Source organism: Calidris pugnax, unplaced genomic scaffold, assembly GCF_001431845.1.
Source record: "Calidris pugnax isolate Ruff unplaced genomic scaffold, ASM143184v1 scaffold47, whole genome shotgun sequence".
In the NCBI taxonomy this organism is placed as follows: Eukaryota; Metazoa; Chordata; class Aves; order Charadriiformes; family Scolopacidae; genus Calidris; species Calidris pugnax.
Window position 1 is genome coordinate 1627580 of NW_015090809.1, and position 27880 is coordinate 1655459.

The following is a 27880-nucleotide window of genomic DNA, read 5'->3' on the forward strand; positions in this document are numbered from 1 at the left end:
CTAGAAATGACACTCACAGTTGAATCAACAAAAAGTTATTTTTATTGTATGATAAAATTAATTACATGTCTTTTAATGCCTTTCAATATTATCAGCATCCAACAACCCACTGAAGATGCTGCTAGCTAGTTTTCTTATCACCACCCTCAGCCTAAAGTCTCTGTCCTGCTTCTTATGAAAAATTTGTTATTTATCAGCTTCTCAGATTAAGTTTTGTTCCTCAAACATCAAAATCACCTCTGCAGTACAAGTGCCCACAGTACGATTTTCAGCTGATAACTGATTTCATCAGTTAGATGCCTGCAGCTGATCACATTGCCAGTACCTTGAGATAGTTTTTGTTACATGAAAACCCAATTTTCAAACCCAAGTTACTGAAAAAGAAATTATTCTTTAAAAAAAAAAAAAAAAAGCATGTAAGAGTAACAAAATTCTTTCTGAGCTGCTCCAAAATATGTTTCCCACAGATTGGAAAAGTCTGTTCTGGGGACCATGATAACTCAGCTTGTCAGTGCAAGAAAATACAGCCGTCATATAAAAGGAACAGCAAAATGAAATAAAGTATCCTTTACTAACTCTGCCCAGCTTGCCTATTAAGTATTAGATTACACCAAATTTTCTGCCTTACTACTAGGAGATTGTATCTAGAGCTCATTCCGCTGAATGGCAGATCTCATTCACAAACCTCATCAGCTTGTCTCACAGTGTCTTGAGTAAATGTTGCCTGAATGCTTTTTCGTAGGTTATAGTATAGTGATGAGGAAACTGGCATGTCTTATGACTTGAAATTATGTAGTTAAAAGAGCAAAGTATGGTAGTTTGAGTTGGCTTCATTTCATGATGGTGTTGGGCACAAGAAATTTTTCATCCTGCTTGCCTTCTCCTGCTCTGTAAAAGGCAGATGACTTACTATGGTTATTACCTTGAAAGGAATCATGTTTTTACTAGATGATCTTGATGCCTCCTAACGTATCTTTGTGATTCCAGCAATACAGTTTCCAAATGACCACATTCACAAAATACAGAGCAATGCCTGGCTAATTGTGCTTCCTGCCACTGCTGTTCGGGGATGCTGAATTTCAGCTGTCAGATGTGTTTATTAGAAGGACAGTTGAATATAATGGGACTGTTTTTCTGCTAGTGTTAAGTCAGTGCAAACTTGCTGATTTCAGAGCAGCTACTTCATTTGACAAATAAGTTCTCACAGAGCTAAATGTGGAACTGACTTTTGAATAACAGGAAAAAAGGGCATGAATAATAACACCCTATAAAACAACCAAATGTTTTTTGTATTTAAGATATCTAAAAACTGTAGAGTTTTCAAACCATGCTAAATATAGCTCTTATAAATTCTCTCCTCTGGAAGGAAGGAGCAGAGAGAGCAACTTAATTGCTTAATGTCTGTATTGACTTTCAATGTACTGCCAGTCCTGTGTTTAAATGATTATTTTTTTTTCTTACATTATGGGAGGATACCTGTGCAGAAAATATTTGCAGTTAACTGTTGGAGTAGATTCTGTCTTGTCAGAGTCAGGTTGTTTTAATAACAGTCTGACCTCTCCCAGTGTTATCTTACACCTCACATCAAGTATAGATACAGTCAAAGGCTGCTGGATCTAATTCTCCACTGCTGTGTGTCTTGTGGAGCTATCTACAAGAGGTTCAAAGTGAGGTAAATACTGATGTGATCTAACAATGTTTTTACAATGCCCCTTTCACCAACTGAAAAGGTGGAGTGAAGCATAAGAAAATTGAAAGCAGTGCCCACGGTCGGCCACGTAGTAATACCACATAGGTATATTGATACAGTCGTCTGAAAATAGGTGTCCACAAGTTAGGAGTAAAAAAAATGCTATTTTTAATAAATCTGCAAATCCATAAATCAAGCAGCCAGGCAAGGGGATGTCTAGAGGAAAGAGCAATTATGAGAGGAAGGACAGGAGACTGTAAATATGACACAACAGTACAACATCTGGTCCTGCATATTAATGAAAAAGGAAAAGCAGGGGACTTAACTACTGGCCAGACCTTTAGAATAAAATCACCATGTCTACGCAGGACAAAAGCATTCAACTGTACCATTATAATGTATTTCAAATGAACACTACAAAAGATTACTACATATTACTGAGGGTTTTAGTTTACATATTGGTATCAATGGTTTATTTCAGTAGCAGGCTACACCTACCTTTTTCACATGTTTCTGACTCATTAGAAACACTGAAACACAGAAACACTGTTTGTCCGTGTAGAGTGTTACAGATGAATATTTAGACCTGGATTTTGTTTCATTATATGCTTTGTACTCATGAATTATAGAATGACTTGTTGTAAATTAAGATGGATGATGTTCTTGGGGTGGATATCAGCAGCTATAGGTTCAGCTCCAGTCTCTGGCAAGAACTTACCAGTGCCTTTTGGCAATCCATGTTGTATCTTTCTGTATTTTATTTGTTAAAAAAGACAGTTATTATTGTTTCCATGTTTTGCTTATGTTCTTTCTTTAAAATTGGGCCTGGGGCAGTTTCTTAGTGCTTATTTATAAATGGCCCAGCATAATGGGATTCAAATATCAGTTGGTGCTCATAAGTAACACAAACATTCACCACAGTCCGTTGGATTTATAATTTTAAAATAGTTTTTTGGTTTTTTTTGTTTTAAAGCTACTATGTTCCTTGAACAGTGGAAGCGTTTACAGATGAGATTGAATTACTTCTGGGATCTAACTGGACTGGAGGAAGAAGAAGTAAGTTTCCTCTCCCTGTGCTAATTTATTGTATAAATTATTCTATATCTGAAGATCTACACTGATATTTAGTTTTCTCATGAGTATTTCCAGATCAATGCAGTTCCTAGCTATATTTTTCTAAATGACTATAATTGATACAGTTTTGAGGACCGATGTATCATTAAAGAAATCTTCACCTATATCTTACTGATCAGCACTCTAATTTTAATAATTGATATTTAAAAGAATTATAAGATACAGAACAGTCAGCAGACTCCCGTAGTCCACTTCACTATCCCAAAATGCAGCCTTTAGCAATGTCTTTACAGTAAGGGAGATATCCCAAGTACTGTAGTCCCCTTCTTCCATCACTATCCCAAAATGCAGCCTTTAGCAAAGTCTTTACAGTAAGGGAGATATCCCAAGTATTCCTTCACTGATGACTTGACTACAACCTCCTCTATTTTGCCTCATGTTTCTCAGCTTTTTCACTACTCTCTATCTAGTTATGGTGTAGGTGATGCTCACAGTATAATCCAGTACCTGCAATTTGTAAGTTGTGTTGCAAACCAAGTGCGTTACCACATCAGAAAATACTGCTTGTCCTATGTGGAATGTCATAATGCTACCTGGGAGAACAATACATTGAGAGCCTGGAGAAGAAACTCTTGGCTCTGCAGCATACTTGATGAACCCATCAGATTTTACCAAATTTCAAGTTCATCGCTTGCAGTGCAAAATCCTAAGGTTTAGATCAATAGTTGCAAAATGCTGTGAAAGAATCTATAGATTTGTGAGGTCCTGTGATGAAGAGCCCTGTAGTGGTAAAAGTTTGTGGACCAGAACTGTGGGATCAGCAAGATTCCTTTGTTTATGACAAGTAAAGGAGTGCCAGGCACATCTCAGCACAAGATGAAGAATTAAGAATGTAGAATCATAAAACTAAGGCCAGAATGGACCCTTGAGGGGACCTTGTGTGTGATATGATCAACTCTACTGAAATCATTATAAAGTGATATATGTCTAATTTGTTCTTAGATAAATCCAGCAGTGGAGATTTTCCTTCCTCCCTAGGCAATCTATTCTAATACTTCTGTATCATTTCTGCTAATATGCTTTTCCTAGTGTCTAACTCAAATCTCCTTGCTGAATGTTTATTTTTTTCTTGTTCTTTATTTCAAAGATGAAGAGAAGAGATTACCTCCGTCCTCTATTCAGCAAAATTCAACATAACATCGTATCTGTCTGTCATCCTTTTCTTTAAGATGAACTAGCCTCGGCTTTTTCAGTCTTTGTTCTTAAATAATTTTCTAGAAGTCTGGTTATTCTTGTTCCCTTCTGGATATTTTCTAGTTGATACAGCTCTTTCTTGAAGAATAATGCTCAAAATGGACATATCTCTTGAGCTAACATCTTAAGCAAAAAACCATGCACTGTCTCATCTTCTGTCAGCTCTTGGTACAAAACCGCAAAAGTTAGATCAGGTTTTCTCACCTGTTATCTATTAGATTCATAAAGATGAAGATAAATGTGTGTGTAAGACAGATACTAGCACTATGATTCAGTGGTGGTGAAGTCTTTACAAGTGTTGAAAACTATGGAAACTGAAAAATTGTGTCTGATCAGGTTAGGCCAGAAGGAACTAGAAGTGAAATGGAAAAGGTCACTTATAAGAGCAAGAAGGAAAGGGACAAGGAAGAAGTTCAGAAGGTCTAACAGTTTTAAGACTGGATGGGTTTGTGTTATTTATTATGAACAATCTTTTTTTAGAAAGGGAAGTTACAGAACCAAAGCAGGGAGGAAACCAACCATAAAAGTTTAAAAGCTGAGAAGTGCATTGTGAGAATTATATTGAAATAAATGTCTTCAGTGTAATTTTTGTGGACTATTGACTATAAAATTTTCTTTCTTTAAAAGTTCTTTCTTTAACCACTCTGGGCCGAACCTTTTCCTTCAAAAGAGTCGCTAGACATTAATTTAGTCCATTTCTTTGTAAATATCATGGCAACAGCAATCTGAGAAAGCAGACTCCCTGAGGCATATATGCATATTTGCAGCTGGCAACTGTATAGGCTTAGAGGATTTGCATTTGTACATCCTCAACAATAAGGGGTAGCATTGGTTTCTAGACTGCAAAATAGTTAATTGTGTTGAAATTGAGCAACTGATAACTAAATGGGAGAGGAAAATAAAAGAAAGAATCCTGAACCAGAACCACGGAAACAAAGTCTTGGAATGCCACAGATATGACTTTGTGTAACGCGGTCAAACAGGTTGTGCATTTGTTTGTTTTTTTTCAGGTTGTGTAATAAGGGATATAATCATCAATAAAGCAGGGGTGGAGGTGGGAAAATCCGTACTTTCTTCTACTTCTGAAGGAGCTGGTGAAGAAGTACTGAGGGACTCAAGTTAATGATTTAGGGAGTAGAAACAATTGGCCTCCCATGAATCTTCAGAAATGGTATTTCGAGGACCCAGGATGTTACTGCTTTAGATTTTGTGGTTGCACTGCCCCTCTAGTAACAGGGACTACCTCTAGGCCTTTCCTTCTTCCACTCCTCCTTCTCAATCACAGAGGAGATCCAGTTGTGTAAGCAGGATTTGCCAGAGATGTGCTTCTTGCAGAACAGACAAGATAGGGGATGAGCACAGGGGATCTTGTACTGCAAGGGAGCGTGTGTTCTGAGGGACATGGGTATAAGGAGGTGGAGAGGGACCTTCTCCTTACCCAGAGTCTCACAAACCCTGTCTGACTTTTTCAGGTCTCCCAAAATCACAGTACTCCCTCTCCCAGCTCTTTTATACAAAGGTCTCTTAGACACCGCTGTGTTTTTTCTCAGCCCTATTTTCATTCCCTCCTGTCCTCCTCTGTTGCAGCTAAAAAACATCAGTTTTCCTGTGCGCTGAAGATCTCTTTGGCTGATTCATGTTAGGTAAATTAGGCACGCTGACAACCTCCAAGATTAGCTATTGATATTAACAAGGAGATCAGAATCTGGCCCTAGTTCGTGTGGTTGTTCCAGGAACCTTAGCACCACATCACTATGTAGTCTCTTGTGTGGGAAAAGAACTTTCCTTTTGAGGAAATGAGCTTTTACTTTTAAATTTAAAATGCATTTTACATTTACTTGTGTGTATGAATGGAGGCTGCCATTTTTTAACCCAAACTGTGTATGTAAATAATGTGGGAAAGTGTTAAGAAAGTCTTGTTTTAATGAACTAGAATAAAGGGCCCTGAATGTTATTTATTCTTCCGTAAATCTTTTATTGCTAGGTCACTGTTATTTATTCTGGGATTTTTCCCATGGATCGTCATTGACACGGGTAGATTAATCAAGACTAAAATAAGAGGGAAGGAGAAATAGCTCTTCTGTCAGTCTGCACGAAGTACTAAACCCAGTGGAAGTTATTTCTGAATGTACTTTTGAACCTGAAAAAGGCTTTTGAAATTTAAGAACAGTACTTTGTGATGTTTTTTAATGTCAGCCAAAATTGCCAAGTGTTTAAAATGAATGCAGAATTTCAGAACCCATCATATTTCAGCAGAATTGATTCATTGATGTTCTTTAGTTTTGCCTTAGGTTTTTTTAGTTTGTTTAATTTCCTTCATTTTCACATGTATATGGACCCTTATGAGTAGTTCAGCATTGCAAACTCATGCCTATAAAAATTCTCCTACATTACACCTATGTAATATATGTGATTATGTGGTGTGAGACAACATTTTATTAATACAAATTTCAAATGACCTTGCTACATTCATTACTTTCCAAGAACACATAAGTGTGTGTTTTTTCCTAGATTCATCCATGAATCAAGGTCGTACTCAGATCATCATGACCCTCTCTGGGTCAGAGCTATAGAAATAATTCTAACCAATGGAAAACATAAGCACTTCTTTTGATTCTGCATCTTGACTTCAAATCAGTAGAGCACCATTGACTTCCTAGATCTCATCTTCCCGCTTCCAATCTACTCTGCCACTTCTGCTGCAAGGCTGAATTTTTTCTAGGCAGTATAGAAAGTGTTTGCCACTTTGTGTATATGTTCGTGTGAAAAGTTTCTGATCTGCAGTTTGTCCATTAATAGTTCATTACATTATAATGAAATTCTCACTGTCTCTGAATATAAGCCTGTCACAGCATTTTCAAATATGAGTCATGGACATTACATGATAATACATGTCCATTACATGTTCATTACATGATAATGAAATTCTCACTATCTCTGAATGTAAGCCTGTCACAGCATTTTCAAATATGAGTGCATTAAGGTAAGACATCTTGAGCTGAGATTTGCAAAGGAGTCTGGAAGTTAGGCATCCAGATTCCATTGGCTCTTCCATAGTGACCAGCCTCCTTAGACCTAACAGAACAAATGCATCCAAAATGTAAATTCAGGAACCTGAACTATGTGACACAGTTTTGAGATGAAAATCAAACCACTTCCTCTCACTTTAATTGGTGATGTGATTATCCCTTTTCTGAAATTCTGGTTTTGATTTGCTGAGGTGATTATCTACGGATTTCTTTACCTGAATTTATAACATTAAAAGAGTAGGTTCTTTTAGTTGTTGTTTTGTTTTTTTTCCTAATTTATTTGCCATGTTATGCTCTGAAGTCTTTGTTTGGAAGGTCTGGACTCACATGAGTGAAGCTTCATAAAATGTCTCAGTAGTTTACTGATACCACTAGGTAGGGATCCCCTCCTTACTTTCTTGCTACTAAGTCTATTGTCTCATCCATCGTCTGAACCTACTGACTAAACCTATGGAGAAGTAATTCCAGAAAGAAAGTGGACAGTGCTTGTATCTGAACCTACTGACTAAACCTATAATTCCAGAAAGAAAGTGGACAGTGCTTGTGGTGGAGGGGACCAACTAATTAAATACATTTTCACATAGTATCATCAGGGCATTGGGCAGTGGAAGAGAGGAATGTGTGGGTTAGGAAGGCCCCTTTAGCAATGGTGAGCCTTTAAATCAACTCAACTGTAGCATGCAACTTCAGTTATAGATTGCAGCTGCCTAACAGCTTAAGAGAATCTAACTCCATACTATTGTGGTGCTACTCTCCCAGCCATGCTATCTTGTTCTTCCTCTTACATGCATGTTGGCAATCATACAACTGAGTGGTGAACGCTTCAGACAGCTGTACAGCTGAAGGGTAGTTGGGGGTATGAGGGGCAGAAGTTTTTTACCATGCACTGGTGTCAGTGTAAGGACAGAAATGGAAATGTGTAGCTAGTGCAAGGTGAAATTATGTCTAAGAGTATGGGAGCACAGGCTTACATTGGCTTACGCTGCTGTGAAACTCAAGTCATTAAACTGAAATCTCAAGTATAAAAGCTTTTGACTACACATTCAGTGTTCGTGTTTGTTTCAAATAAGTTGTTTTCGTGAACGTTCCTGGCTGTAAATCCATTCATTGGGATATTTATGGGAAACAATTAAAAGAGGCACTGGTACAGCTGAAACAAATTAGTAAAGAATGAACAAATATTTATGGTCAAAGATAGATTTTTAGTTAAGATTAGCTAAAGTATCTGTATTTCTCCACATTAGAGAGGAGCCAGTGCTCTAATCTGGATCATGATTCAACTTGAAGAGTTCACAAAGGTTTAGAAAGACAGTGGTTGGTCAGAACATACACTTTCTGAAACCAGGTAATTCTGAATATTGTAAAGCTTTTGTTAGCTTGCCTCTGATATATGCTCCTTCAGATATATTCTCCTTAGAATGCTATATAGAGTCCCATCGCTTTTACCTAGTAAGCCAGGTTGCCTGTAAGCCATGGCTTCCAGGTGCACAGAGGCTGAAAGGAAGAAAACTACAGGGAAATGAAAATTCTGGAAATCACAGAAATAGCCAGTGGCAAGAAAATACTCTGTCATAAACAAAAATCTGGTCTGATACTACCCGGAATGCATTTTCCCGTGTGGCAGAAAAAACTGGGCTATTTATGAGTAATCCTTATTAAAATGGGAGAGACTTTGAGATGTGGCATGCTAGAAATATTGTTCCATTATATTCACTTATCTATCTCTGGTGTGGGAAAGTCAGGGAAATTAACGACATTTGCAGTAGTTCTGTCCATGGGATTGATATCTCGATGATCCCAAGGGTCTTTTCCAACCTGAACGATTCTATGACTCTATGATACAAGTACTATGTTGTAAGTTTGATTTTGCATTCAGCTTTGACAGTTACTTGCCCACTCAGTCATAGATTTAAAATCTATGACCTCTGACCAGCTGTAATAGGATGAATTTACAAAATGTTTGCCTCTTTCATGCATCAGTGATCTTCTCTTTAGAACTTCTTGCCAACTCTCTTTGGATCACCGAGGTGCATAATGTGCAATACGCAGCCTTGGACAAATGGTAGTTCAAGGGCCAGTATCATGATTTTCATCTTGCTTAGAAAAAAAATAGCTTATCTTAGTTGGAGCAAACTGTTGATTTCTAACTTTGCTAATCTGTAGGCTGTTTTATCTTGAGACCATAAAGTTGTGATTTGTGATGCAGCTTTTCAGATCAAATTTAAAGGATTTTGCAGTGTTTATTGTATTTCTTTTGGTGAGAGCTACAAATCTGTAATCCATCCATGCAGTGCTACAGGCTGGGGGCAGAGTGGCTGGAGCTGCCTGGCAGAAAAGGACCTGGGGGTGTTGGTGGCCTGTTGACTGAACATGAGCCAGCAGTGTGCCCAGGTGGCCAAGAAGGCCAACAGCATCCTGGCCTGTATCAGGAACAGCGTGGCCAGCAGGAGCAGGGCAGTGATTGTCCTTCTGTACTGGGCACTGGTGAGGCCTCACCTTGAGTGCTGTGTTCAGTTCTGGGCCCCTCAATACAAGGACATTGAGGTGCTGGAGCAGGTCCAGAGAAGGGCAACGGAGCTGGTTGAGGGGTCTAGAGAAAAAGTCATAGGAGGAGAGGCTGAGGGAACTGGGCATGTTGAGTTTGGAGAAGAGGAGGCTGAGGGAAGACCTCATTGCCCTCTACAACTCCCTGAAAGGAGGGTGTAGAGAGGTGGGGGTTGGCCTCGTCTCCCAAGGGAATAATGACAGGAGCAGAGGAAATGGTCTGAAGTTGGGGCAGGGGAGGTTTAGATTAGATCTTAGGAAGAATGACTTTCCTGAGAGGGTGGTCAGGTACTGGAATGGCCTACCCTGCGAGATGGTGGAGTCGCCATCCCTGGAGGTATTATAAGAAATGTGTAGACGTAGCACTTCAGGGCATGCTCTAGTGCCCGAGATTGTTGGGTTGTGTCTGTCTGTGGGTGGGTGTGGCGTGTGTGTGGTTTTTTGTTGGTTTTGTTGGACTCGATGATCTCAAAGGTCCCTTCCAACCATGAAGATTCTGTGATTCTACATAAACACACTCCCCTAAAGAGTGCCTCCACAGCCAAGTGTTTCCACTGTTACACATTATCTGACAAAAAAAAAAAAAAAGGACAGTGCCCGAGGGAGAAAAAAATCCATTCTTTAAGAAAGTTTCTTCAGAGAAGGGGTTCTATGCTTATATGTTGGCTAAAAAGAGGGTCCTAGTCTAGTAGACTATGAGTACTCAGTACTACCATAGGATAAATATAAACAATAAATGTAACAGTGCTATGCACAGATATTTTAAGTTTTCTGGAGTCCAGGTAATATTTTATCAAAGTTAGAGTAATAAGGTAAGCTGGAAGTTGTTCCACTGACAAGCTGGGAGATGCCCCATTTTAATGGGCTACCATCCAACTTTACAGCTGGGTTTCTTCTTTATGTTTGTCAGCTCATTTATTTTAGCAATGATTTATCATGCAGAAGAATAAATAATTTTAACCAAAATTTTCAATACCATAGTTCAAGGGACATCTGGCTTCACGTAATTCCACTTACTGATGTAGGAGTATTTAAATGGGTTGGATTTGAATTGAATTACTCACAACATTTGATATCTTGATATTGAATGGTAGCATTTGGTTGTTTGGTCCTAGTTTAAGAGCATTTAAAAATCTAAGGCCAAATTTAAAAATTCTGAAGCACTACTAGTGATCTTGCTCAATGGGAGTAAACAAAGGTATTATACTTATCTCTCTATCTGGCAAATATATTTCAATAATATATCTTGTGGGTTCTTTTGTTTTAACTACTTTAGTTTTCTATTGCCTTAGAATAGCTGAGCTTTGACAGCTGAGTTCCTATGTACTTGTAGAGTGACTTTTGTCTTTTAACATCCCTAAACTTGTAATGATGTTAGATTACTTGTTCAAGCTGTTGTTTTAATTTTACATAAATCAAATTTTGCAAATGATATGGACTAAAAAGATTGTGAACATCTACCAGTGATCCCTTCATATGTGTGGAGATAGAAATGTACTTTTCCTTGATTGAGCATCAATCAAGACCTGTTTAGACTAGGTCAGTCTAAACAGATCATTGATGTGAATGGCAATCTCGTCCTTAGACTTCCTCCCCCACCCCACCACCCCCCAATGTCATCATCATAAGAAACAGAGGACTTCAGCCCCAGATTTGTAATAATTAACCTTCTTGCAGCAGAGAAAAGCTGGACGCTCTGTTTTGTTCATTCTAAGTTTCCATTTTGATTTGTGGCAATAGCTGTGTCGTTCCAGTTCTCATTTGTAGAAACCTTCAAACCTTCCTACCAGTGTGCCCTGCTTTGCTGCTCTGCTTCTGTTCAGCAGATTAGGATAAGGCTGTTCAGTGAATTTGCAGTGTTTCCCTGACAGTCTTTAAAGTGTAAAAACAAAGCAAAATGTTGGCTTCTTTTTTGCTGATAACTTCTTTGTTCTGTTAATCTGGGAGATTCAATCAGATCAATCAGATCTGTCCAGATGTGTTTGTCATGCATGCTTTGTAAAATTCCATTATCACTTTCTTCCTAAATCAAAGATAAATTAAGGGGACATTAGTTCTCTTTATATACTTTCATCCAACTGGATCGTTACCTACACAGCCTTAATTTGCAATGTATAGTGGATGCACATGTTGTATGTTTGAGGCAAATCCTGGAGACCATTCTCAGGGAAAATTCCCACTGACGTCAATGTGAGTTTTGTCTGAGTAAAAATTTCATGATTTGGCTCTTTGTTTTCAGGGTGGGAATTATCGTTTTCTACTCTGAACACTCATTTGGCCTCAAAGTACCTTGGCTCACATGGTTTTCAATAAGTGTCTGGCAGCTGTACTGGCAAACTTCCAGCATCGTGGGATTCATATTTATCCCTACATGGACATTTGGCCTTCTTCAAGTCATCACAACTATTTCTAGCTTATTGTCCTATGTGTAGAACTCTTCCCATTTTCAGACAAAGAATTGATTCTGAATCACACTCTTTTTACAGCAGAGTGGAATCATTCCTCCACATCCATGTATATGTGATCAGGATCAAGTATCTCTAAGTCTGTATTGTAAAGAAATATTTCATGCAATATGTTCAGAAAAAGAATATATGTATGCATGCATTCCAGGAGGCGCTGTGGTCTGTTCAGTCAAGGGTAAAATGACTTGGCAGCTTCAGTCAAGACAGATCAACTACTTTTCCAATCCAGATGTAGGTGTATGAAATGCAGTTAAAAGGACATTGAAATGTCTTAATAGGAAAGCTAAAAGCAACTTGACCAAATTTGAACAGAACATGCACTCAAAACAAAGCTGTCAATAGCAAAAAAGTAAGCTACAGTACGTTTTGCTTGGCATTTTATTTTCTCACCTTGTTTCCTTTCAAGCCAGTTTTCAAAAGTTTCTCTGACCTCTGGCAGCTGCCCCTGGTGTCCCAGAATGCTTTGCTTAATAGAAAATAAGAAAAAAGGAAGAAAGCCAACTCAGCTCTGCAGGTGCTCCCATAGTGTGATTAGGTCTCCTCAGTTTCTTACAGCTTCATTTATCTCATTTCCCTACTCTCATCGAGCTGTCTCCTCTCATGTAGCCATCCATGCCCGATGCCTTCATCCTTTCTTTATTTAAGTCTAAAGATGTTTCTTCCATGGGACCTCTGAATGTTATCTAAGGAAGGCTATACAAATTAATGCAAATCAACAAGTTAGTGAGAACCAACAGAACATCAAGATACATGCATTGACCACAGCATCTTTGAACACTTACTGTTGTATCTTTGTCTTTGTTTTCCCCACCCTTCTTTCCAGCATTTTTGCTGCTAATCAACTTTACCAATGTCAGAGATTACCTCTGTCTCATTATTTCTTGGCATTCCACATACAATTGTAGCACTTCGTTAAGTAAATAACACCAGTGACCCTTGTGACAAGAAGCGCTATAGTGATTGGTCAGTGTGGTATTGATTTTTATGTGAGGCATAAGTAATGTAAAAGAACTTGGCGATGTAAAGAGTGTTGCACTTGCACGCTTAGAACATGTTTTTATTTATTTGAATACTATGTGAAATTAGAAGTGTAAAAGAAGCTGTCATGCCAACTGTTTCACTATATTTGTTTGGTATAGCATCATCGTACTAGAGTCTCAGAGGCACAGCCGTATTTGAGCTTGAGAGAAAAAAAACTCCCTAAAGTCTCCCATGTTAGTAGCAGACTCCCTGGGAGCAGCAGAATGTGTGTACCATTTGTGGGACTGCCTTTAAGACAGACACACAGATGACTTGCTCATAGTGTTCGAAAAGATACAGAAATATTCATTTAAGGCTGTTATTTAAATGATGGTGTACTTACATACCTGTTCAGTGCATCAGGAAAATCTCATGAGCAGGAAACACAATACACGGTGTCTATATATTGGTGTGCAACAGAGAATGCACAAAACGGTGTCTGATGTAGTGAAAATGTTACAGATAACAGAAAATGAACAGCACGTATCCCCAAGGAAAACTGCTGAAGTTCCATGCAACTCCTGTTCTATTTCCCATGAGGATTAATTGATCTTTTTTTTTAAATTGGCTATCAGATTCATTAAAAAGTGTTAGTAAGCAGAGTGGCTGGAAAGCTGCCGGGCAGAAAAGGACCTGGGGGTGTTGGTGGCCTGTGGGCTGAACATGAGCCAGCAGTGTGCCCAGGTGGCCAAGAAGGCCAACAGCATCCTGGCCTGTGTCAGGAACAGTGTGGGAAGTAGGGCCCAAGAGGTGATTGTCCCCCTGTACTCGGCACTGGTGAGGCCTCACCTTGAGTACTGTGTCCAGTTCTGGGCCCCTCAATACAAGAAGGACATTGAGGTGCTGGAGCGGGTCCAGAGAAGGGCGACAAAGATGGTGAGGGGTCTGGAGAATAAGTCTTATGAGGAGAGGCTGAGGGAACTGGCGTTATTCAGCCTGGAGAAGAGGAGGCTGAGGGGAGACCTTATTGCTCTCTCCAACTCCCTGAAAGGAGGGTGTAGAGAGGTGGGGGTCGGTCTCTTTTCTCAAGTCACAGGCGACAGGACAAGAGGAAATGGCCTCAAGTTGCACCAGGGGAGGTTCAGGCTGGATATTAGGAAAAAATTTTTCACGGAAAGGGTTCTCAGGCATTGGAATGGGCTGCCCAGGGAGGGGGTTGAGGCACCATCCCTGGAGGTGTTCAAAAGATGGGTTGATGTAGTGCTGGGAGGTATGGTTTAGTGATGATGCTCCTTGTTTGTTGTGTGGGTGTCTATTTTTGTCAGTTAGGTTGACGGTTGGACAAGATGATCTTTAAGGTCCCTTCCAACCTAGAAGATTCTGTGATTCTGTGATTCTGTAAGTTAATTTTGTGACTGGGCTGATGAGCATATGTCCATATATCCATATAAGGATGGATGGTATGCCTTAGGTACAGCCTTTTTGTGGGAGGCATCAAATCCAAATCCCAGGCTCTGAATGAATTCAGAACTTGGAATGAGGAGGTACATGGCATTTCTCTATTTTATGAGACCCTTTCTTTAAAATCCTGGCAAGTTGGTGCTACCATGCTTAATTTATGCTCTAATTTGGAAAAGAAAAATATAATTTGCAAGCAGACCTTGAAAGGCCGTTGATAGGAGAAACTGGGACAGATCCAGCAGCCCAAGAGAGGTGAGGCAGCCACAGCTCCATGCCCCCAGGTCCAACCTGTAGTGATGCTAAGCATGTATTGCCAGTAGACATCGATACGCAGAGCACTCTCATACACCTCATAGACGCATATATACATGGCCAGCCACACAGACCCCTCAGACAGACAGACACAGCAGGCACACCAACACCCACAGCACAACGGCCTCATCCTGCTCCTCTTCCTGGGTGAGCAGGATGGAGGTCTCCTAGGGAGAATATATCGATGCACATATGTACAGTCCAGATCCCCCCTCCTTCTGTCTGCCCAGTAGCTGTCCCTGGGCCCTAGTTTCCCCAGTTGGTGGCACCCAGAGGTACGAACCCACAGCACTCCAGTCCAGTTGCACATACATCTTGCTTCCCTGGAGCTGTCTGGGACTTCCCTAGTCCCCTAGAAGTCAACCCACCCTGGTCTTGATCATGAACACAAACGCACACAAACACACACATACACTCACTTTCTCTCTCTCTCCAGTGTGTTGCACTCGTAAAGACCCCTAGACCTTGTGGTCCTTCTAGCAGTTGGCTGGGACTCCTCTGGTCCCTCTGACCAACTCCACCATGGTCTCATCCTTAGAGACTCACACCTCCCTGGCTTCCAGGCACTTCACCTTGATAGCTCAACAGGTACTCCTGCCTGATCTCCACTAGTGCTTACGTACTCAGTCTCACACCAGCACTCACTTCAGTTGGTGGTGGTCAGACCCCCATACAGACCAGCAAACTATTTACATGTAACTGGCATTTTATAACCCCTTATCCCTGTGTTTTTCTAGGGTTGTTCCTCCCCAAGTGACCTAGATTCCTCCCTTCTCCACCTTTGGTTCTTCCCTTAAGCATAACATGACATGCAATCCCTAAATGCTCTTTCCCTGCATCCCATAATGGAACCCTCCTAGTCTGAAAAGTGCTGTGCTGTTGAATCATCTTGATGATATATGGCTGCTTGGATCATGCACGAGTGACCAGAACTTTTTTTTTTTTTTGCTTTTCTTTTAATTATAATCATATATTCTTGAATCATCTTGATGGCTGCTTGGATCATGCACGAGTGACCAGAACTTTTTTTTTTGCTTTTCTTTTAATTATAATCATATATTTGATTGTTTTTTTTTTCCTTTTCCAGGAGCATCCCAGGCCAGAGTATGAAACCAAACTACTACAGAAAAAGCTGAAAAATAAAAGCATGGCAACAGGAAATGCAAATGAAGTAAGATGCAACTTACTCTTTTCACTCACATTGGATTTGTGTTTCATTGTATTGTGATTATCTTTTTGTCTGTCTCTGATGGATAGTTTGCAAAAGGTACTTTTTGGTACCCTTAATCAGCCTTGTAGGTTGCTTGCTGGGGGTCTGCTGTTATGCAGCCCTGCTGTGCCATTGAAAGACTTTGAGGTCACCACTTTGGTAGCAAAATTACAGCAATTTGCATAGGAATATGGTTTACAGGTGGTTCAGGATCTAATGTGTAGAGTGATGAATGAGTAGTAAGATAATCACCAGAAGATTTCTTATAGCAATGACCTAGAATTTCAGTACTTTGTGGACAATAAATAGTGCAGCTTTTATTATAGTGATTTCATTTGCATAAGTAACATTGGCATCTTTAGTCAGGTTACAGCTACACAGTTGTGAAATTTTGACAACATTTCCAATACAAATAGAAAAATAATAATTACTGTATAATTTCTAGATTGAAGTGTGTTTAGGCTTTCTATGGTTATTTCAAACCTAAGAACAAGCGCTTTTTTTGTCCAATCCCTTTTTGTAAGATGCTGATTGAGGCCTATTTCCTAAGCACAAATAAGTCCCTGTAGACTTTGTCCATTAGGCTTGTCTAATTATTGCTTATTTCCTGTATGCCACATGCGCCAGCAAAGCCAAAGCACCCCAAAACCATGTCCAGTTTCCAGGTAGGAGGAAACAGTTTAATTTGTTTTAAACATTGAGAACCAGTATCTGAAGCGGAGTGTACTCCAGCTTTCAGGTTTGGTCCAGCAAATTTAACCTTGCAGCTTATGAAAGAATTTAACTCTCCCTCTCTTCTGATGATCACCATCAAGATTGTAAACAGTTTCCAGTGGTCTTTCATCTCAGTGAGACTGCCTTTCACCTCTTGGGCCCAACCGAACTCCACAGAAGATGATGGAAAGATTCTCAGTTACTTTAATGGGCTTTGGATCTTGCTCAATATGAGCAGGGACTCTCACATAACAACATGGGGAGACCTTCCAAGTGAAGCATCAGAGACTGTAAAAGACTGATTAAGCAACTGCTGCTGTTCACTTTTTTCTGACTTAAAATAGGTGAGATCTAAAAACAAGCCAGCGATTGATGCTCTAGAATATTAAACTTTTGTAGTCATGAGGCAGTGTTAGATGGTTATCGTGTTTAAATGAGGCAGAGAAATCACAGCATTATAAATGAGAAATTAAGGTAAAAGAAAGCAATGAAAACTGCTAAGGATGTAAGTGGAAAATGAGGAACAATTTATAGATCCAGCACTATAAAAATGGAAAGAACTCCTTTCAGACACCAAGAAGGGAAAGGTTTTCTTGGAATATTTTTTCTGCAATTACTTTTTCTGCCAATGTGAATGGAAAAATAGCACCCAGAAAGAAAATATTTGCTTCAACTTTTTGGGGTATTTGTGTGCAAACTTTACTCCATGTCCTTATAGGAGACAAAATCCTATTTTGAAAATTGATGTAGGCATTTTGAACTGCAATGCTCCTGATTTTTGGTAATATTTAATTCTGAAGTAATTTTGAAAAAAAATATTTTAGTTAATTGAGTCATTTAGGTATTTTCCGGAAAAGTTTCCCAGAGTCATCTCAATCTCTTTTCTAAACATCATTTAAAAATAAGCTACTTTGACATTTGCCATCAGTTACTTGTAGGGAGAAAACAGGTATTCGTGTGGCAGAACATTTCATTTGGGGTGATTAAGGTAAATTTCTAATAAATGCATTCATCCTGCAACTTATTGACTACCATCTCTCCCCTAATCACTGAAATATATTCCAAACTTCTGAGTTGTTTTCCATCAGTCGACTGTTGCAATCACTCCTTTGATTTCCCTCAAATTCTTTCCAGCAAATGGCATATTAGTCTGGTTTTCAAAGATGTGCTGCTCAGTGGTTTGTACCTCAATGTCTTATGATATTATAAAGGTAAGAAATATTTGTGTGAGACCTACATAAGAGGAAAAGGCCAGTTCTTTAACTGAGCTTTTATGTTTAATATAACTGTGGAAATGTACCATTATATTTTGCTTTGGAACATCCTGAAAAGTCAGACATTAAAAGTGATGAGTATTTAAGACTGCAATAGTTTTTCTGCCTAATTTTTAGAGGTTTTAACCTTTTCTTTTTGCCTGCTTTAGCTGGCTGTATGTTTTACTCGTTGCGAGACCTGCATGGCAGGGTAATATTAAGGCACAGGTTTCTGTGAGGTCTCTGGCTCAGTACTTCTGTCTTGTTGGGTAGAAGCCAGGGTACAGGATTTTGTCATATTAATAGAGCAGATCTAGTGTCTGGACAGGCATCAAAGTAGAGGTCTCTCTGTACTTAAGGATTCAGTCCTCCTAATTTCTTGGTTTTGTATGAATACATAAATGCCTATGAGGTCTCAGTCTCATCCTATCTTGGTTGACAGTCTAATGTCATGGCCTAAGTCTCTGTGAAGTTCTCGCCTGAATATTTTTAGCTAACTAATGTGATTTAAAGGCACATTTTTGGGGTGTAGCAGGTCAACAACTGTAGTGTGCGATGTTGATATCAAAGGACAGGCTCTGGCACCACTGCCTAAAACTTCTCATTACTTATCTAATATGAAGTCAGAAGTCTCCAGTTCAGCAGCTGTGGCTTGTTGGGATAGAAATAATGCCAAAGCTGTGGCTATTGTGAGAATACTGATTTAGAGCTTACTTAAAGCATATATTTCTATAAAATTACTGGCTTGTTTCCAGTATGTTAATTCTTCTGTTCCGGTGAGGATGTGACTAGTTTTATGGCAAGAAACTGTGCTTTTATGTGGAAAGCTCAGTGATCAGTGCAATTTTTTTCTTGCCTTACTCTAACAAGGAGTCCCTGTGAAGCTAATTGGCTTATTTCTTTAAGGGATAGATATTTGGTTATGGGCTGGTTTTGTGATTGCAGAAGAAAAACAACACCACTCACATACGCTCTCAAATGATAACTTGGGAATACCTGTTAAGAGGAAAACTACTTCAACATACAGTTTTCCCTGCCCACTGTTGAAGTCATTAACTTTAATGAGTGTGGAAGATGCCCAGCACCTGTCAGGGCCTGTAAACATATGAGTCACTCTACCCAGGCAACAAATTCCAAATCAGCTTGATGAGACTGGCAATAGAAAGTATTGCATATCTAATGTATTACTTGGCCAATGGGTTTTGTCTTTTAGAATATAGCTTTCATACAAATACCACTTAGGGTATTTATGCTACTGTAATAAGAAAGAACAAAATTTAGCCTCCACTATCCTGTGTGGTTCAGGCTGTTTTAATAAATATTTTATTGGTTATTTAGAGAGTGGGAAAGAAACTGCAAGGGCTCATTGAACTTCACAAAAGATTGGTGTGAAATTAGTCTTACAATAACACCCTAAGGTTCTACTGTTTCAGAAGCGAATTCATTTAAAGCTAAAGGAGTTGAAAGATTTACATGAAAGGCCTCAGGTTAGGTAGCAAATGCATAAACTGACAGTCCTTATAAATTATGACATTCATTTAAAAAAATGGCAAGTTCTAAGGGACTGATTCTGGAAACCTACAATGATCTGGCTTATAATCAGCAGCACTGTTTGATTCTTTGTGATCACAAAGATAAAGGCTTGCAATGTAAAGCTTCTTGATTCATGTACATTAAAAGGCTTCTTTGTCCTTGCAGCAGAGATGAAGACTTATGTGTACATGCATGAATGCATCTGATAATACTTTCTAACAAATATGGCAGATGCATTAGTTGCAATAAAGCAATTAATACTAATTTTTGTTGTTCTTGTTTAATAAACTATAACGTTGAAGATGTGAATAGAAATATTTAACATATAGGATAAAGTTACTGTATCTGCAGAATGTTAACTAAAAAAGGTGTTGGATATTTGTAATCTTCTGATAAGTGGTTCCTCTCTCTGTGCAGTAGTGATGTTCTCAATGGAAACACATGCAGGTCAGGAAATGAAAATTGGTCTTGTGCCTGAAAACATGCGGAGGGGGCTAAAACCAATTCTCACTGGAGCTGCTGGACAGAAAGCCTTCCAGTCATTTCTGGGAGAGATGGATCAGGCCCTGATTCCTTTTCATTAAACGTCCAGCTGATCTGGCGAACATGATGCAACATCACATATATTGTTATCTTTCCTATTTGACAGGAAACCGAATAACTCATTCTACATATTTCTCAAGGAAAATTTTCCTTATAGAAAAAAAGGGCTTGTCTCTTGGCTCATGTCCCTACTTGGAGCAAACCCTGGGAATTATAGAATCTGACATTCTATCTTGCCTTTAATTCATTTTAAATACAAAAGTGGCAGAATAAGTTATTTAAATTGTTAACTCAGCTGGTAATTGAAACAAAAGAAAGACATATTTATTTCTGAAACATTGTTTCAGTTAACAACTGAATTAAAGCAAGCTGGTTTGAAGAGGAAGAGGCCTGGGATGGTACAGATAAATGTAAAGTAGAATTGTACGTTGCCGATGGGTACTTACCATACACATTTTAAGAATTTCAGCACTGTAAAACATGAAGTAGTAATTCTTGCTACTAGTTGGTTCCTTACCCAGTTTGACATAAACAAATCTCCCCCAAGGCCGAAGAAACACTTCAGATGTTGGAACCTAACTCTTTAGAGGCCAAGTCCTTGATAAGATTTGCTAAGGCAAAAAAAAAACAACCTCTTTTTTTTTATATATTAGCTGTAACTCTGTAGAATTAACCAAAATAATTTGCACAATCAGAACTGTAAGAGTTCTTTAATCACTAATATTGAAAAAATAATTTTTTAGCTTTTATTGGACCTTATTAGTGATGTGATTAAAACAATTCAAATACCAATTTTGATCTAGTATTTTTTAAATTGGCCAGTGGCTTTCCAGCCTCTTTTATTACTTTACTTTGACAAATAACTTCACTTTCCAAGCATATGGGATAGTAAGAGGAATATGTAATAACTGAACTTTTTTGTTCTTTTAAATTATTTCTTGCATCATTAACTCTTGAAAATAAAAAATGGACAATGACTGAACATGAATGAGGACACTGATGTAGGTAATCTTAGAGAGAGATCTCGTTCTCTTTACTGCACAAATATTTGGTTAGTTAATTGGATCAAATCACATTTGAAGGGCAAATGTTATAATTCTAATTATATTTATGTTTCTTTGGGTTCTGGGTTACACTAGTTTTATACCAGAGTATTTATAAGCAGAATTTATCTTCAAAAGACTGTTAACATAGTCTCTCAGTGTGTTCTTATTTAGAGGTGTGTGTTCTTTGACTATAGGGTATACAATGTATATTCAAACCCCTTCCCTATTGTTGTCTTGGAAGCAGTATAAAAAATGCAGCTAAAAATGTCACACTTGCTCCATGTGTCTCTGAAAATCTGAGGTGGGATTTTCTCTCCTGTATCAAATAAATAAACCCAATGCATAGCCACAGTTCAGTGCTCTAGTATTTAAATTATATTCCAATCAGCCTTCAGAAAGAGGTAGCTCTTCCAGCGTTCTTGATATGAAGAAAGAAAATGCTTAGAAATAGAATAATTCAGGTTGGAAAGGCCTTCAGGATTTTATCTGGTCCCAACTCCTGCCTAAAAGTGTGTCAGTTCTGGTATCAAACTGGGTTGCTTGGGGTATTATCCAGTTGGGTCTTGAAAACCTCCAAGGACGGAAATGGTAAAACCTTTCTGGACACTCTCTGGTATCAAACCGGGTTGCTTGGGGTATTATCCAGTCGGGTCTTGAAAACCTCCAAGGATGGAAATGGTAAAACCTTTCTGGACACTGCCTGACTGCCCTCCTGGTGTAAAAACTGCTTATTTTATCCAGACTGAACCTCTCTTGTTTCAACTTATGCCCATTGTCTCATCCTATCAGCATGCACCACTGTGAAAAGCCTGTCTCTGTCTTCTTGACCTCCTTAAACAAGCTGAGCAAGCTGTGTTCCTCAGCCCCTCTTCATGGGACAAATGCTCCAGGGCTCTGGCTAGACTCACATAAGTGGAGCAATTTATTTTTTCTACTGGAGGGCCCAAAACTGAGCACAACAGTTTAGATGGAGTCTGAGTGCTGAGAAGCGGGGGTAATCGCTTCCCTTCATCTACTGGTTAATGCAGCCCGGGGTGCTGTTGGCTTTTGCTGTCAGGGCCCACTCCTGGCTCATGTTCAGCTTGCTGTCCACACAGACACCAAAGGGCCTTTTCAGTGGACTCTGCACTACTGCAAGGAGTTTTTCATTTCAAAGGCAAGCCTTTGCGTTTTTCCTTGTTGAATTTCGTGAGGTTTGTATAGACCCGTTCCTTCAGCCTATCTGGGTGCCTCTGGATGGCAGCCACCTACTTAAACATATTGACTGATCTTTCCGCAATCTGACGTCATCTGCAAACTTGATGAACAAGCATTCTATCACCTCTTCCAGGTCATTCTTTAAAGATACAAGGCAGACCTAATATAGACCCCAGCAGTACTCCGGCTGTTACAGGTCTCCAGGAAGAGTATGACTCATTAGCTAGTACACTCTGAGCTAGACCATCCCACTTGTATTTGGTGAAGCCAAGGCAAATGACATTGAAAAGTCTCCTCTTGTCCACAGGTCTAGTCGTTTTCTCACAGAAAGCAATCAGGTTGTTTGAGCATGATTCACTTTTGGTAAATCCATAATGACTGCTCACAATCACCTACTTCTTTATGTGCTCAGAAATGGGTTTCAAAATCACTTTCCAAGGACCAAAGGGAGGTTGACTCCTTGACTATGCTTTTGTCCCTTCTTTGAAGATGGATATAAAATTGTTCTTTCTCCAGTTGTTAGGGCCCATCTCTGATCTCTGTCCTTCCAGGGATGATAGAGATCAGCCTTGCGATAACATCAGCCTGCTCCTCTACCTTTCATTCCTCTTCTCCAAAGTTATAAAATAAATCACTACTTACATTTTCTAAAGGAATATGTCATGGCTGTTTTGTCTAGAGATCAAAATGGTCCTTAACTCAGAATACTGGATGTTTCTTTATTCTTCTATTGGAGGCTGAACTGTGCAGATCAGAGAGAAGATTTTAACCAAAAGGTATCTGATGCTTATGAGACTCTTTCTGCCAAAATAAAAAGTAGTGGTCTTTTTCAGAAGAGAGCTTTGAACTTAGAAACAAGAGAAGGCAGGCTGCTGTTTGTTGGACTTATTTGTGTTACTTATTAAGATTTTGTCTTAAGGAAGCATTCTTTCTAGGGCAGTACTACAGCTTGCGTTGTTTAATCATGTCACTGGGACTTAAGCATATGATTAAAGTTAAGCACATTCCTCAGTGTCCAGAATACGGATACAATTAAGTGCTTTCTTGAATTGGGGCCTAAGCTTCTTATTGACAGCATTAAAGATTATGCAGGTCTCTTTTCTATTAACCTAAACAGAAAGACTCATTCCTACAGGTTGTATTCATCAGTTCTTGAAATTAATGGGAGTTCCGCCTGAGTAAGTAATGAAGTATTAGTTCTTAAGTCTTCAGTTACTGCAGATGAGGCAAATGTTATAATTCTAATTATATTTATGTTTCTTTGGGTTCTGGGTTACACTAGTTTTATACCAGAGTATTTATAAGCAGAATTTATCTTCAAAAGACTGTTAACATAGTCTCTCAGTGTGTTCTTATTTAGAGGTGTGTGTTCTTTGACTATAGGGTATACAATGTATATTCAAACCCCTTCCCTATTGTTGTCTTGGAAGCAGTATAAAAAATGCAGCTAAAAATGTCACACTTGCTCCATGTGTCTCTGAAAATCTGAGGTGGGATTTTCTCTCCTGTATCAAATAAATAAACCCAATGCATAGCCACAGTTCAGTGCTCTAGTATTTAAATTATATTCCAATCAGCCTTCAGAAAGAGGTAGCTCTTCCAGCGTTCTTGATATGAAGAAAGAAAATGCTTAGAAATAGAATAATTCAGGTTGGAAAGGCCTTCAGGATTTTATCTGGTCCCAACTCCTGCCTAAAAGTGTGTCAGCTCTGGTATCAAACCGGGTTGCTTGGGGTATTATCCAGTCGGGTCTTGAAAACCTCCAAGGATGGAAATGGTAAAACCTTTCTGGACACTGCCTGACTGCCCTCCTGGTGTAAAAACTGCTTATTTTATCCAGACTGAACCTCTCTTGTTTCAACTTATGCCCATTGTCTCATCCTATCAGCATGCACCACTGTGAAAAGCCTGTCTCTGTCTTCTTGACCTCCTTAAACAAGCTGAGCAAGCTGTGTTCCTCAGCCCCTCTTCATGGGACAAATGCTCCAGGGCTCTGGCTAGACTCACATAAGTGGAGCAATTTATTTTTTCTACTGGAGGGCCCAAAACTGAGCACAACAGTTTAGATGGAGTCTGAGTGCTTCTCTTCATGGGACAAATGCTCCAGAATTCTGGCTAGACTCACATAAGTGGAGTAATTTATTTTTTCTACTGGAGGGTCCAAAAGCACAACAGTTTAGATGGAGTCTGAGTGCTGAGAAGCCGGGGTAATTGCTTCCCTTCATCTACTGGTTAATGCAGCCCGGGGTGCTGTTGGCTTTTGCTGTCAGGGCCCACTCCTGGCTCATGTTCAGCTTGCTGTCCACACAGACACCAAAGGGCCTTTTCAGTGGACTCTGCACTACTGCAAGGAGTTTTTCATTTCAAAGGCAAGCCTTTGCGTTTTTCCTTGTTGAATTTCGTGAGGTTTGTATAGACCCGTTCCTTCAGCCTATCTGGGTGCCTCTGGATGGCAGCCACCTACTTAAACATATTGACTGATCTTTCCGCAATCTGATGTCATCTGCAAACTTGATGAACAAGCATTCTATCACCTCTTCCAGGTTCTTCTTTAAAGATACAAGGCAGACCTAATATAGACCCCAGCAGTACTCCGGCTGTTACAGGTCTCCAGGAAGAGTATGACTCATTAGCTAGTACACTCTGAGCTAGACCATCCCACTTGTATTTGGTGAAGCCAAGGCAAATGACATTGAAAAGTCTCCTCTTGTCCACAGGTCTAGTCGTTTTCTCACAGAAAGCAATCAGGTTGTTTGAGCATGATTCACTTTTGGTAAATCCATAATGACTGCTCACAATCACCTACTTCTTTATGTGCTCAGAAATGGGTTTCAAAATCACTTTCCAAGGACCAAAGGGAGGTTGACTCCTTGACTATGCTTTTGTCCCTTCTTTGAAGATGGATATAAAATTGTTCTTTCTCCAGTTGTTAGGGCCCATCTCTGATCTCTGTCCTTCCAGGGATGATAGAGATCAGCCTTGCGATAACATCAGCCTGCTCCTCTACCTTTCATTCCTCTTCTCCAAAGTTATAAAATAAATCACTACTTACATTTTCTAAAGGAATATGTCATGGCTGTTTTGTCTAGAGATCAAAATGGTCCTTAACTCAGAATACTGGATGTTTCTTTATTCTTCTATTGGAGGCTGAACTGTGCAGATCAGAGAGAAGAGTTTAACCAAAAGGTATCTGATGCTTATGAGACTCTTTCTGCCAAAATAAAAAGTAGTGGTCTTTTTCAGAAGAGAGCTTTGAACTTAGAAACAAGAGAAGGCAGGCTGCTGTTTGTTGGTCTTATTTGTGTTACTTATTAAGATTTTGTCTTAAGGAAGCATTCTTTCTAGGGCAGTACTACAGCTTGCGTTGTTTAATCATGTCACTGGGACTTAAGCATATGATTAAAGTTAAGCACATTCCTCAGTGTCCAGAATACGGATACAATTAAGTGCTTTCTTGAATTGGGGCCTAAGCTTCTTATTGACAGCATTAAAGATTATGCAGGTCTCTTTTCTATTAACCTAAACAGAAAGACTCATTCCTACAGGTTGTATTCATCAGTTCTTGAAATTAATGGGAGTTCCGCCTGAGTAAGTAATGAAGTATTAGTTTTTAAGTCTTCAGTTACTGCAGATGACTTACTAGCACATTGTACCCATTCAACGACTATAATAACAGGTTAGAGGGTTACAGCAAAGTCTTAGGTTGAAAAATAAATCTCCAGAAGTCCGCTGGGTTTTAATTTAATGCAGATACTTGAATTTAAGAAAAAGTAGAGTATTTTCCCTTTCCTGTGTGCTGGTGACAAAATCCTGTAGCTTGGAGTGTATTTTTTACCTTCTGTTGAGCATATTTATAGGGTAAATTTCATGCTATTAATCTCCAAGGTCAAAACAGAAGCCCAGATTTGGGACAAAATTTACACAAATTGGCTGTGGAAACAACAGTCAGTTAAGCTAGTTGCCAAGAATTTTTTATTTGATGCATACTGCAATCCTGTCTGCAATTTTAGAGAAATAAACTGCATTTACATTAAATTCCTTTGGGCATCCATCTCATGAAGATTGAAATTCCACATACTTCAGGCTTAAAGAGCTAAGGAAGTCAGTTGGAACTGCTCAACTTTTGCAGCTATTACTGTGCTTAATTGAAAAACACTTGCCTGCTGGTCTGCTGATTTGTCAATTTTTATGATTTACTTAATTAAGGGTAAGATGGCATTGTGTTTGGAAGCTCCTTCACACCATGGTATTTCATGTAATAGATAAACTTGAATTCTTACCAGGTTATTCAAGTCAAATTTTTCTCCTATTGATGTCACCTGGGTATTGTACAACTGAATTTAGTGAAAGCAGACTTTGGTTGTTGATACATGATGTCAGATTTGCTTCTTTTGGTCTCTATTGTTTATGTAGTGAAAATCTAAAACTTGTTTGGATGCATGGGCTAATTTAACAGCTTCCAATGTCACACTCCAACTCCAGCCTCAGAGAATGGTATATAGCTAATGATATAAATAAAGATGGAATATTACCTTTTTAAACAGTAGAAAGAAACCTTTAGTGCACCTTCTCTTCTGTTAAAGATTCTGCTGGAAGGTGGTGGAATGGTATTTTATGCCTTCAGCTATTTCTTTGTAGGTAAGCACAACTGTTCAAAATTCAACCCTCCACATGGTGGTTTTTTTTCTATTCTTAAAAGTTTCAGAACCAGAAAATCAAAGGAGGTTGTTACAAAGCTTTCACAGCTGTCTGATGCCAGACTGCAAGAACAGTTTTAAAATTTACTGGTGCCTTGGCTCAATTGCCAAATTTAGCTAAAATCTTACAATTAAAACTGGTCTCATTTTAAAATGGCTGCCTTACTGGCGTGGTAGTCTGTGTAATCCCCTCCCATCCCTTTCCCTCCCAAACAACAATGAAGTTCATCTTGAAGGGTTTAAAATGTGATGGTACTTTGAACCATGATCTGGACTCTTTCCTAACCCATAGACACCAGTTGCCATCTTTTCTTTGTGTAACACATTACGGTGGCTTAGAGAAAGCACAGACAACTTAGTGGACCCAGAGTTGCACTCCATTTAACTTCTTTTGGACCTGATTTTCCTGCTGTGTTCTTGATCTTCTTATTATTATCAATTGCCTGGAAAATAGGTCGGACCTCGTTTCTTGAAACAGATAACCATTTTGAAGGTGTTGACACTTGTCTCATATTGAAAATAGATCTTTAAAAAGTAACCTACTGTAATATTTGAAAATACGTAGTATGTCAGTCAGACTGCTTTGTTTTACAAACGCTGAATCTAAAATACAGCTTCAGTTCTGTCTTCCTGTTGATGCATTACAGAGGTCATCCTTTAGTCAGGTGACTATTTTTTCCCTTTTTTCCCCCAGAATTCTGGGTTCACCCAGTGAATGCATCTGTTTCCTCCTCTACTGTAGCTCCCTCACTGCTTGGTTCCAGGCTTGCCTGCCTGCCTGCCTTCCTTCCTTCCCTCCTTCCCTCCTTTCCTCCCTCCTTTCCTCCTTCCCTTCCCTCCCTCCTTCCCTCCTTCTTTCCTTTCCTATTCCTTATTTCCTTATTCCTTCCTATCATGG

The 27880-nt window shown here is 39.1% G+C and overlaps 1 protein-coding gene across 1 annotated transcript in view; it reads left to right on the forward strand.

The window, feature by feature from the left end:
- Positions 1-27880, forward strand: part of ANO2 (anoctamin 2, calcium activated chloride channel) — a 230002-nt gene that overhangs the window by 113552 nt on the left and 88570 nt on the right. Inside the window, exon 15 of the mRNA XM_014938394.1 lies at positions 15877-15960. Coding sequence (XP_014793880.1) covers positions 15877-15960 — 84 coding nt within the window. The remainder of the gene's footprint in view (positions 1-15876; positions 15961-27880) is intronic.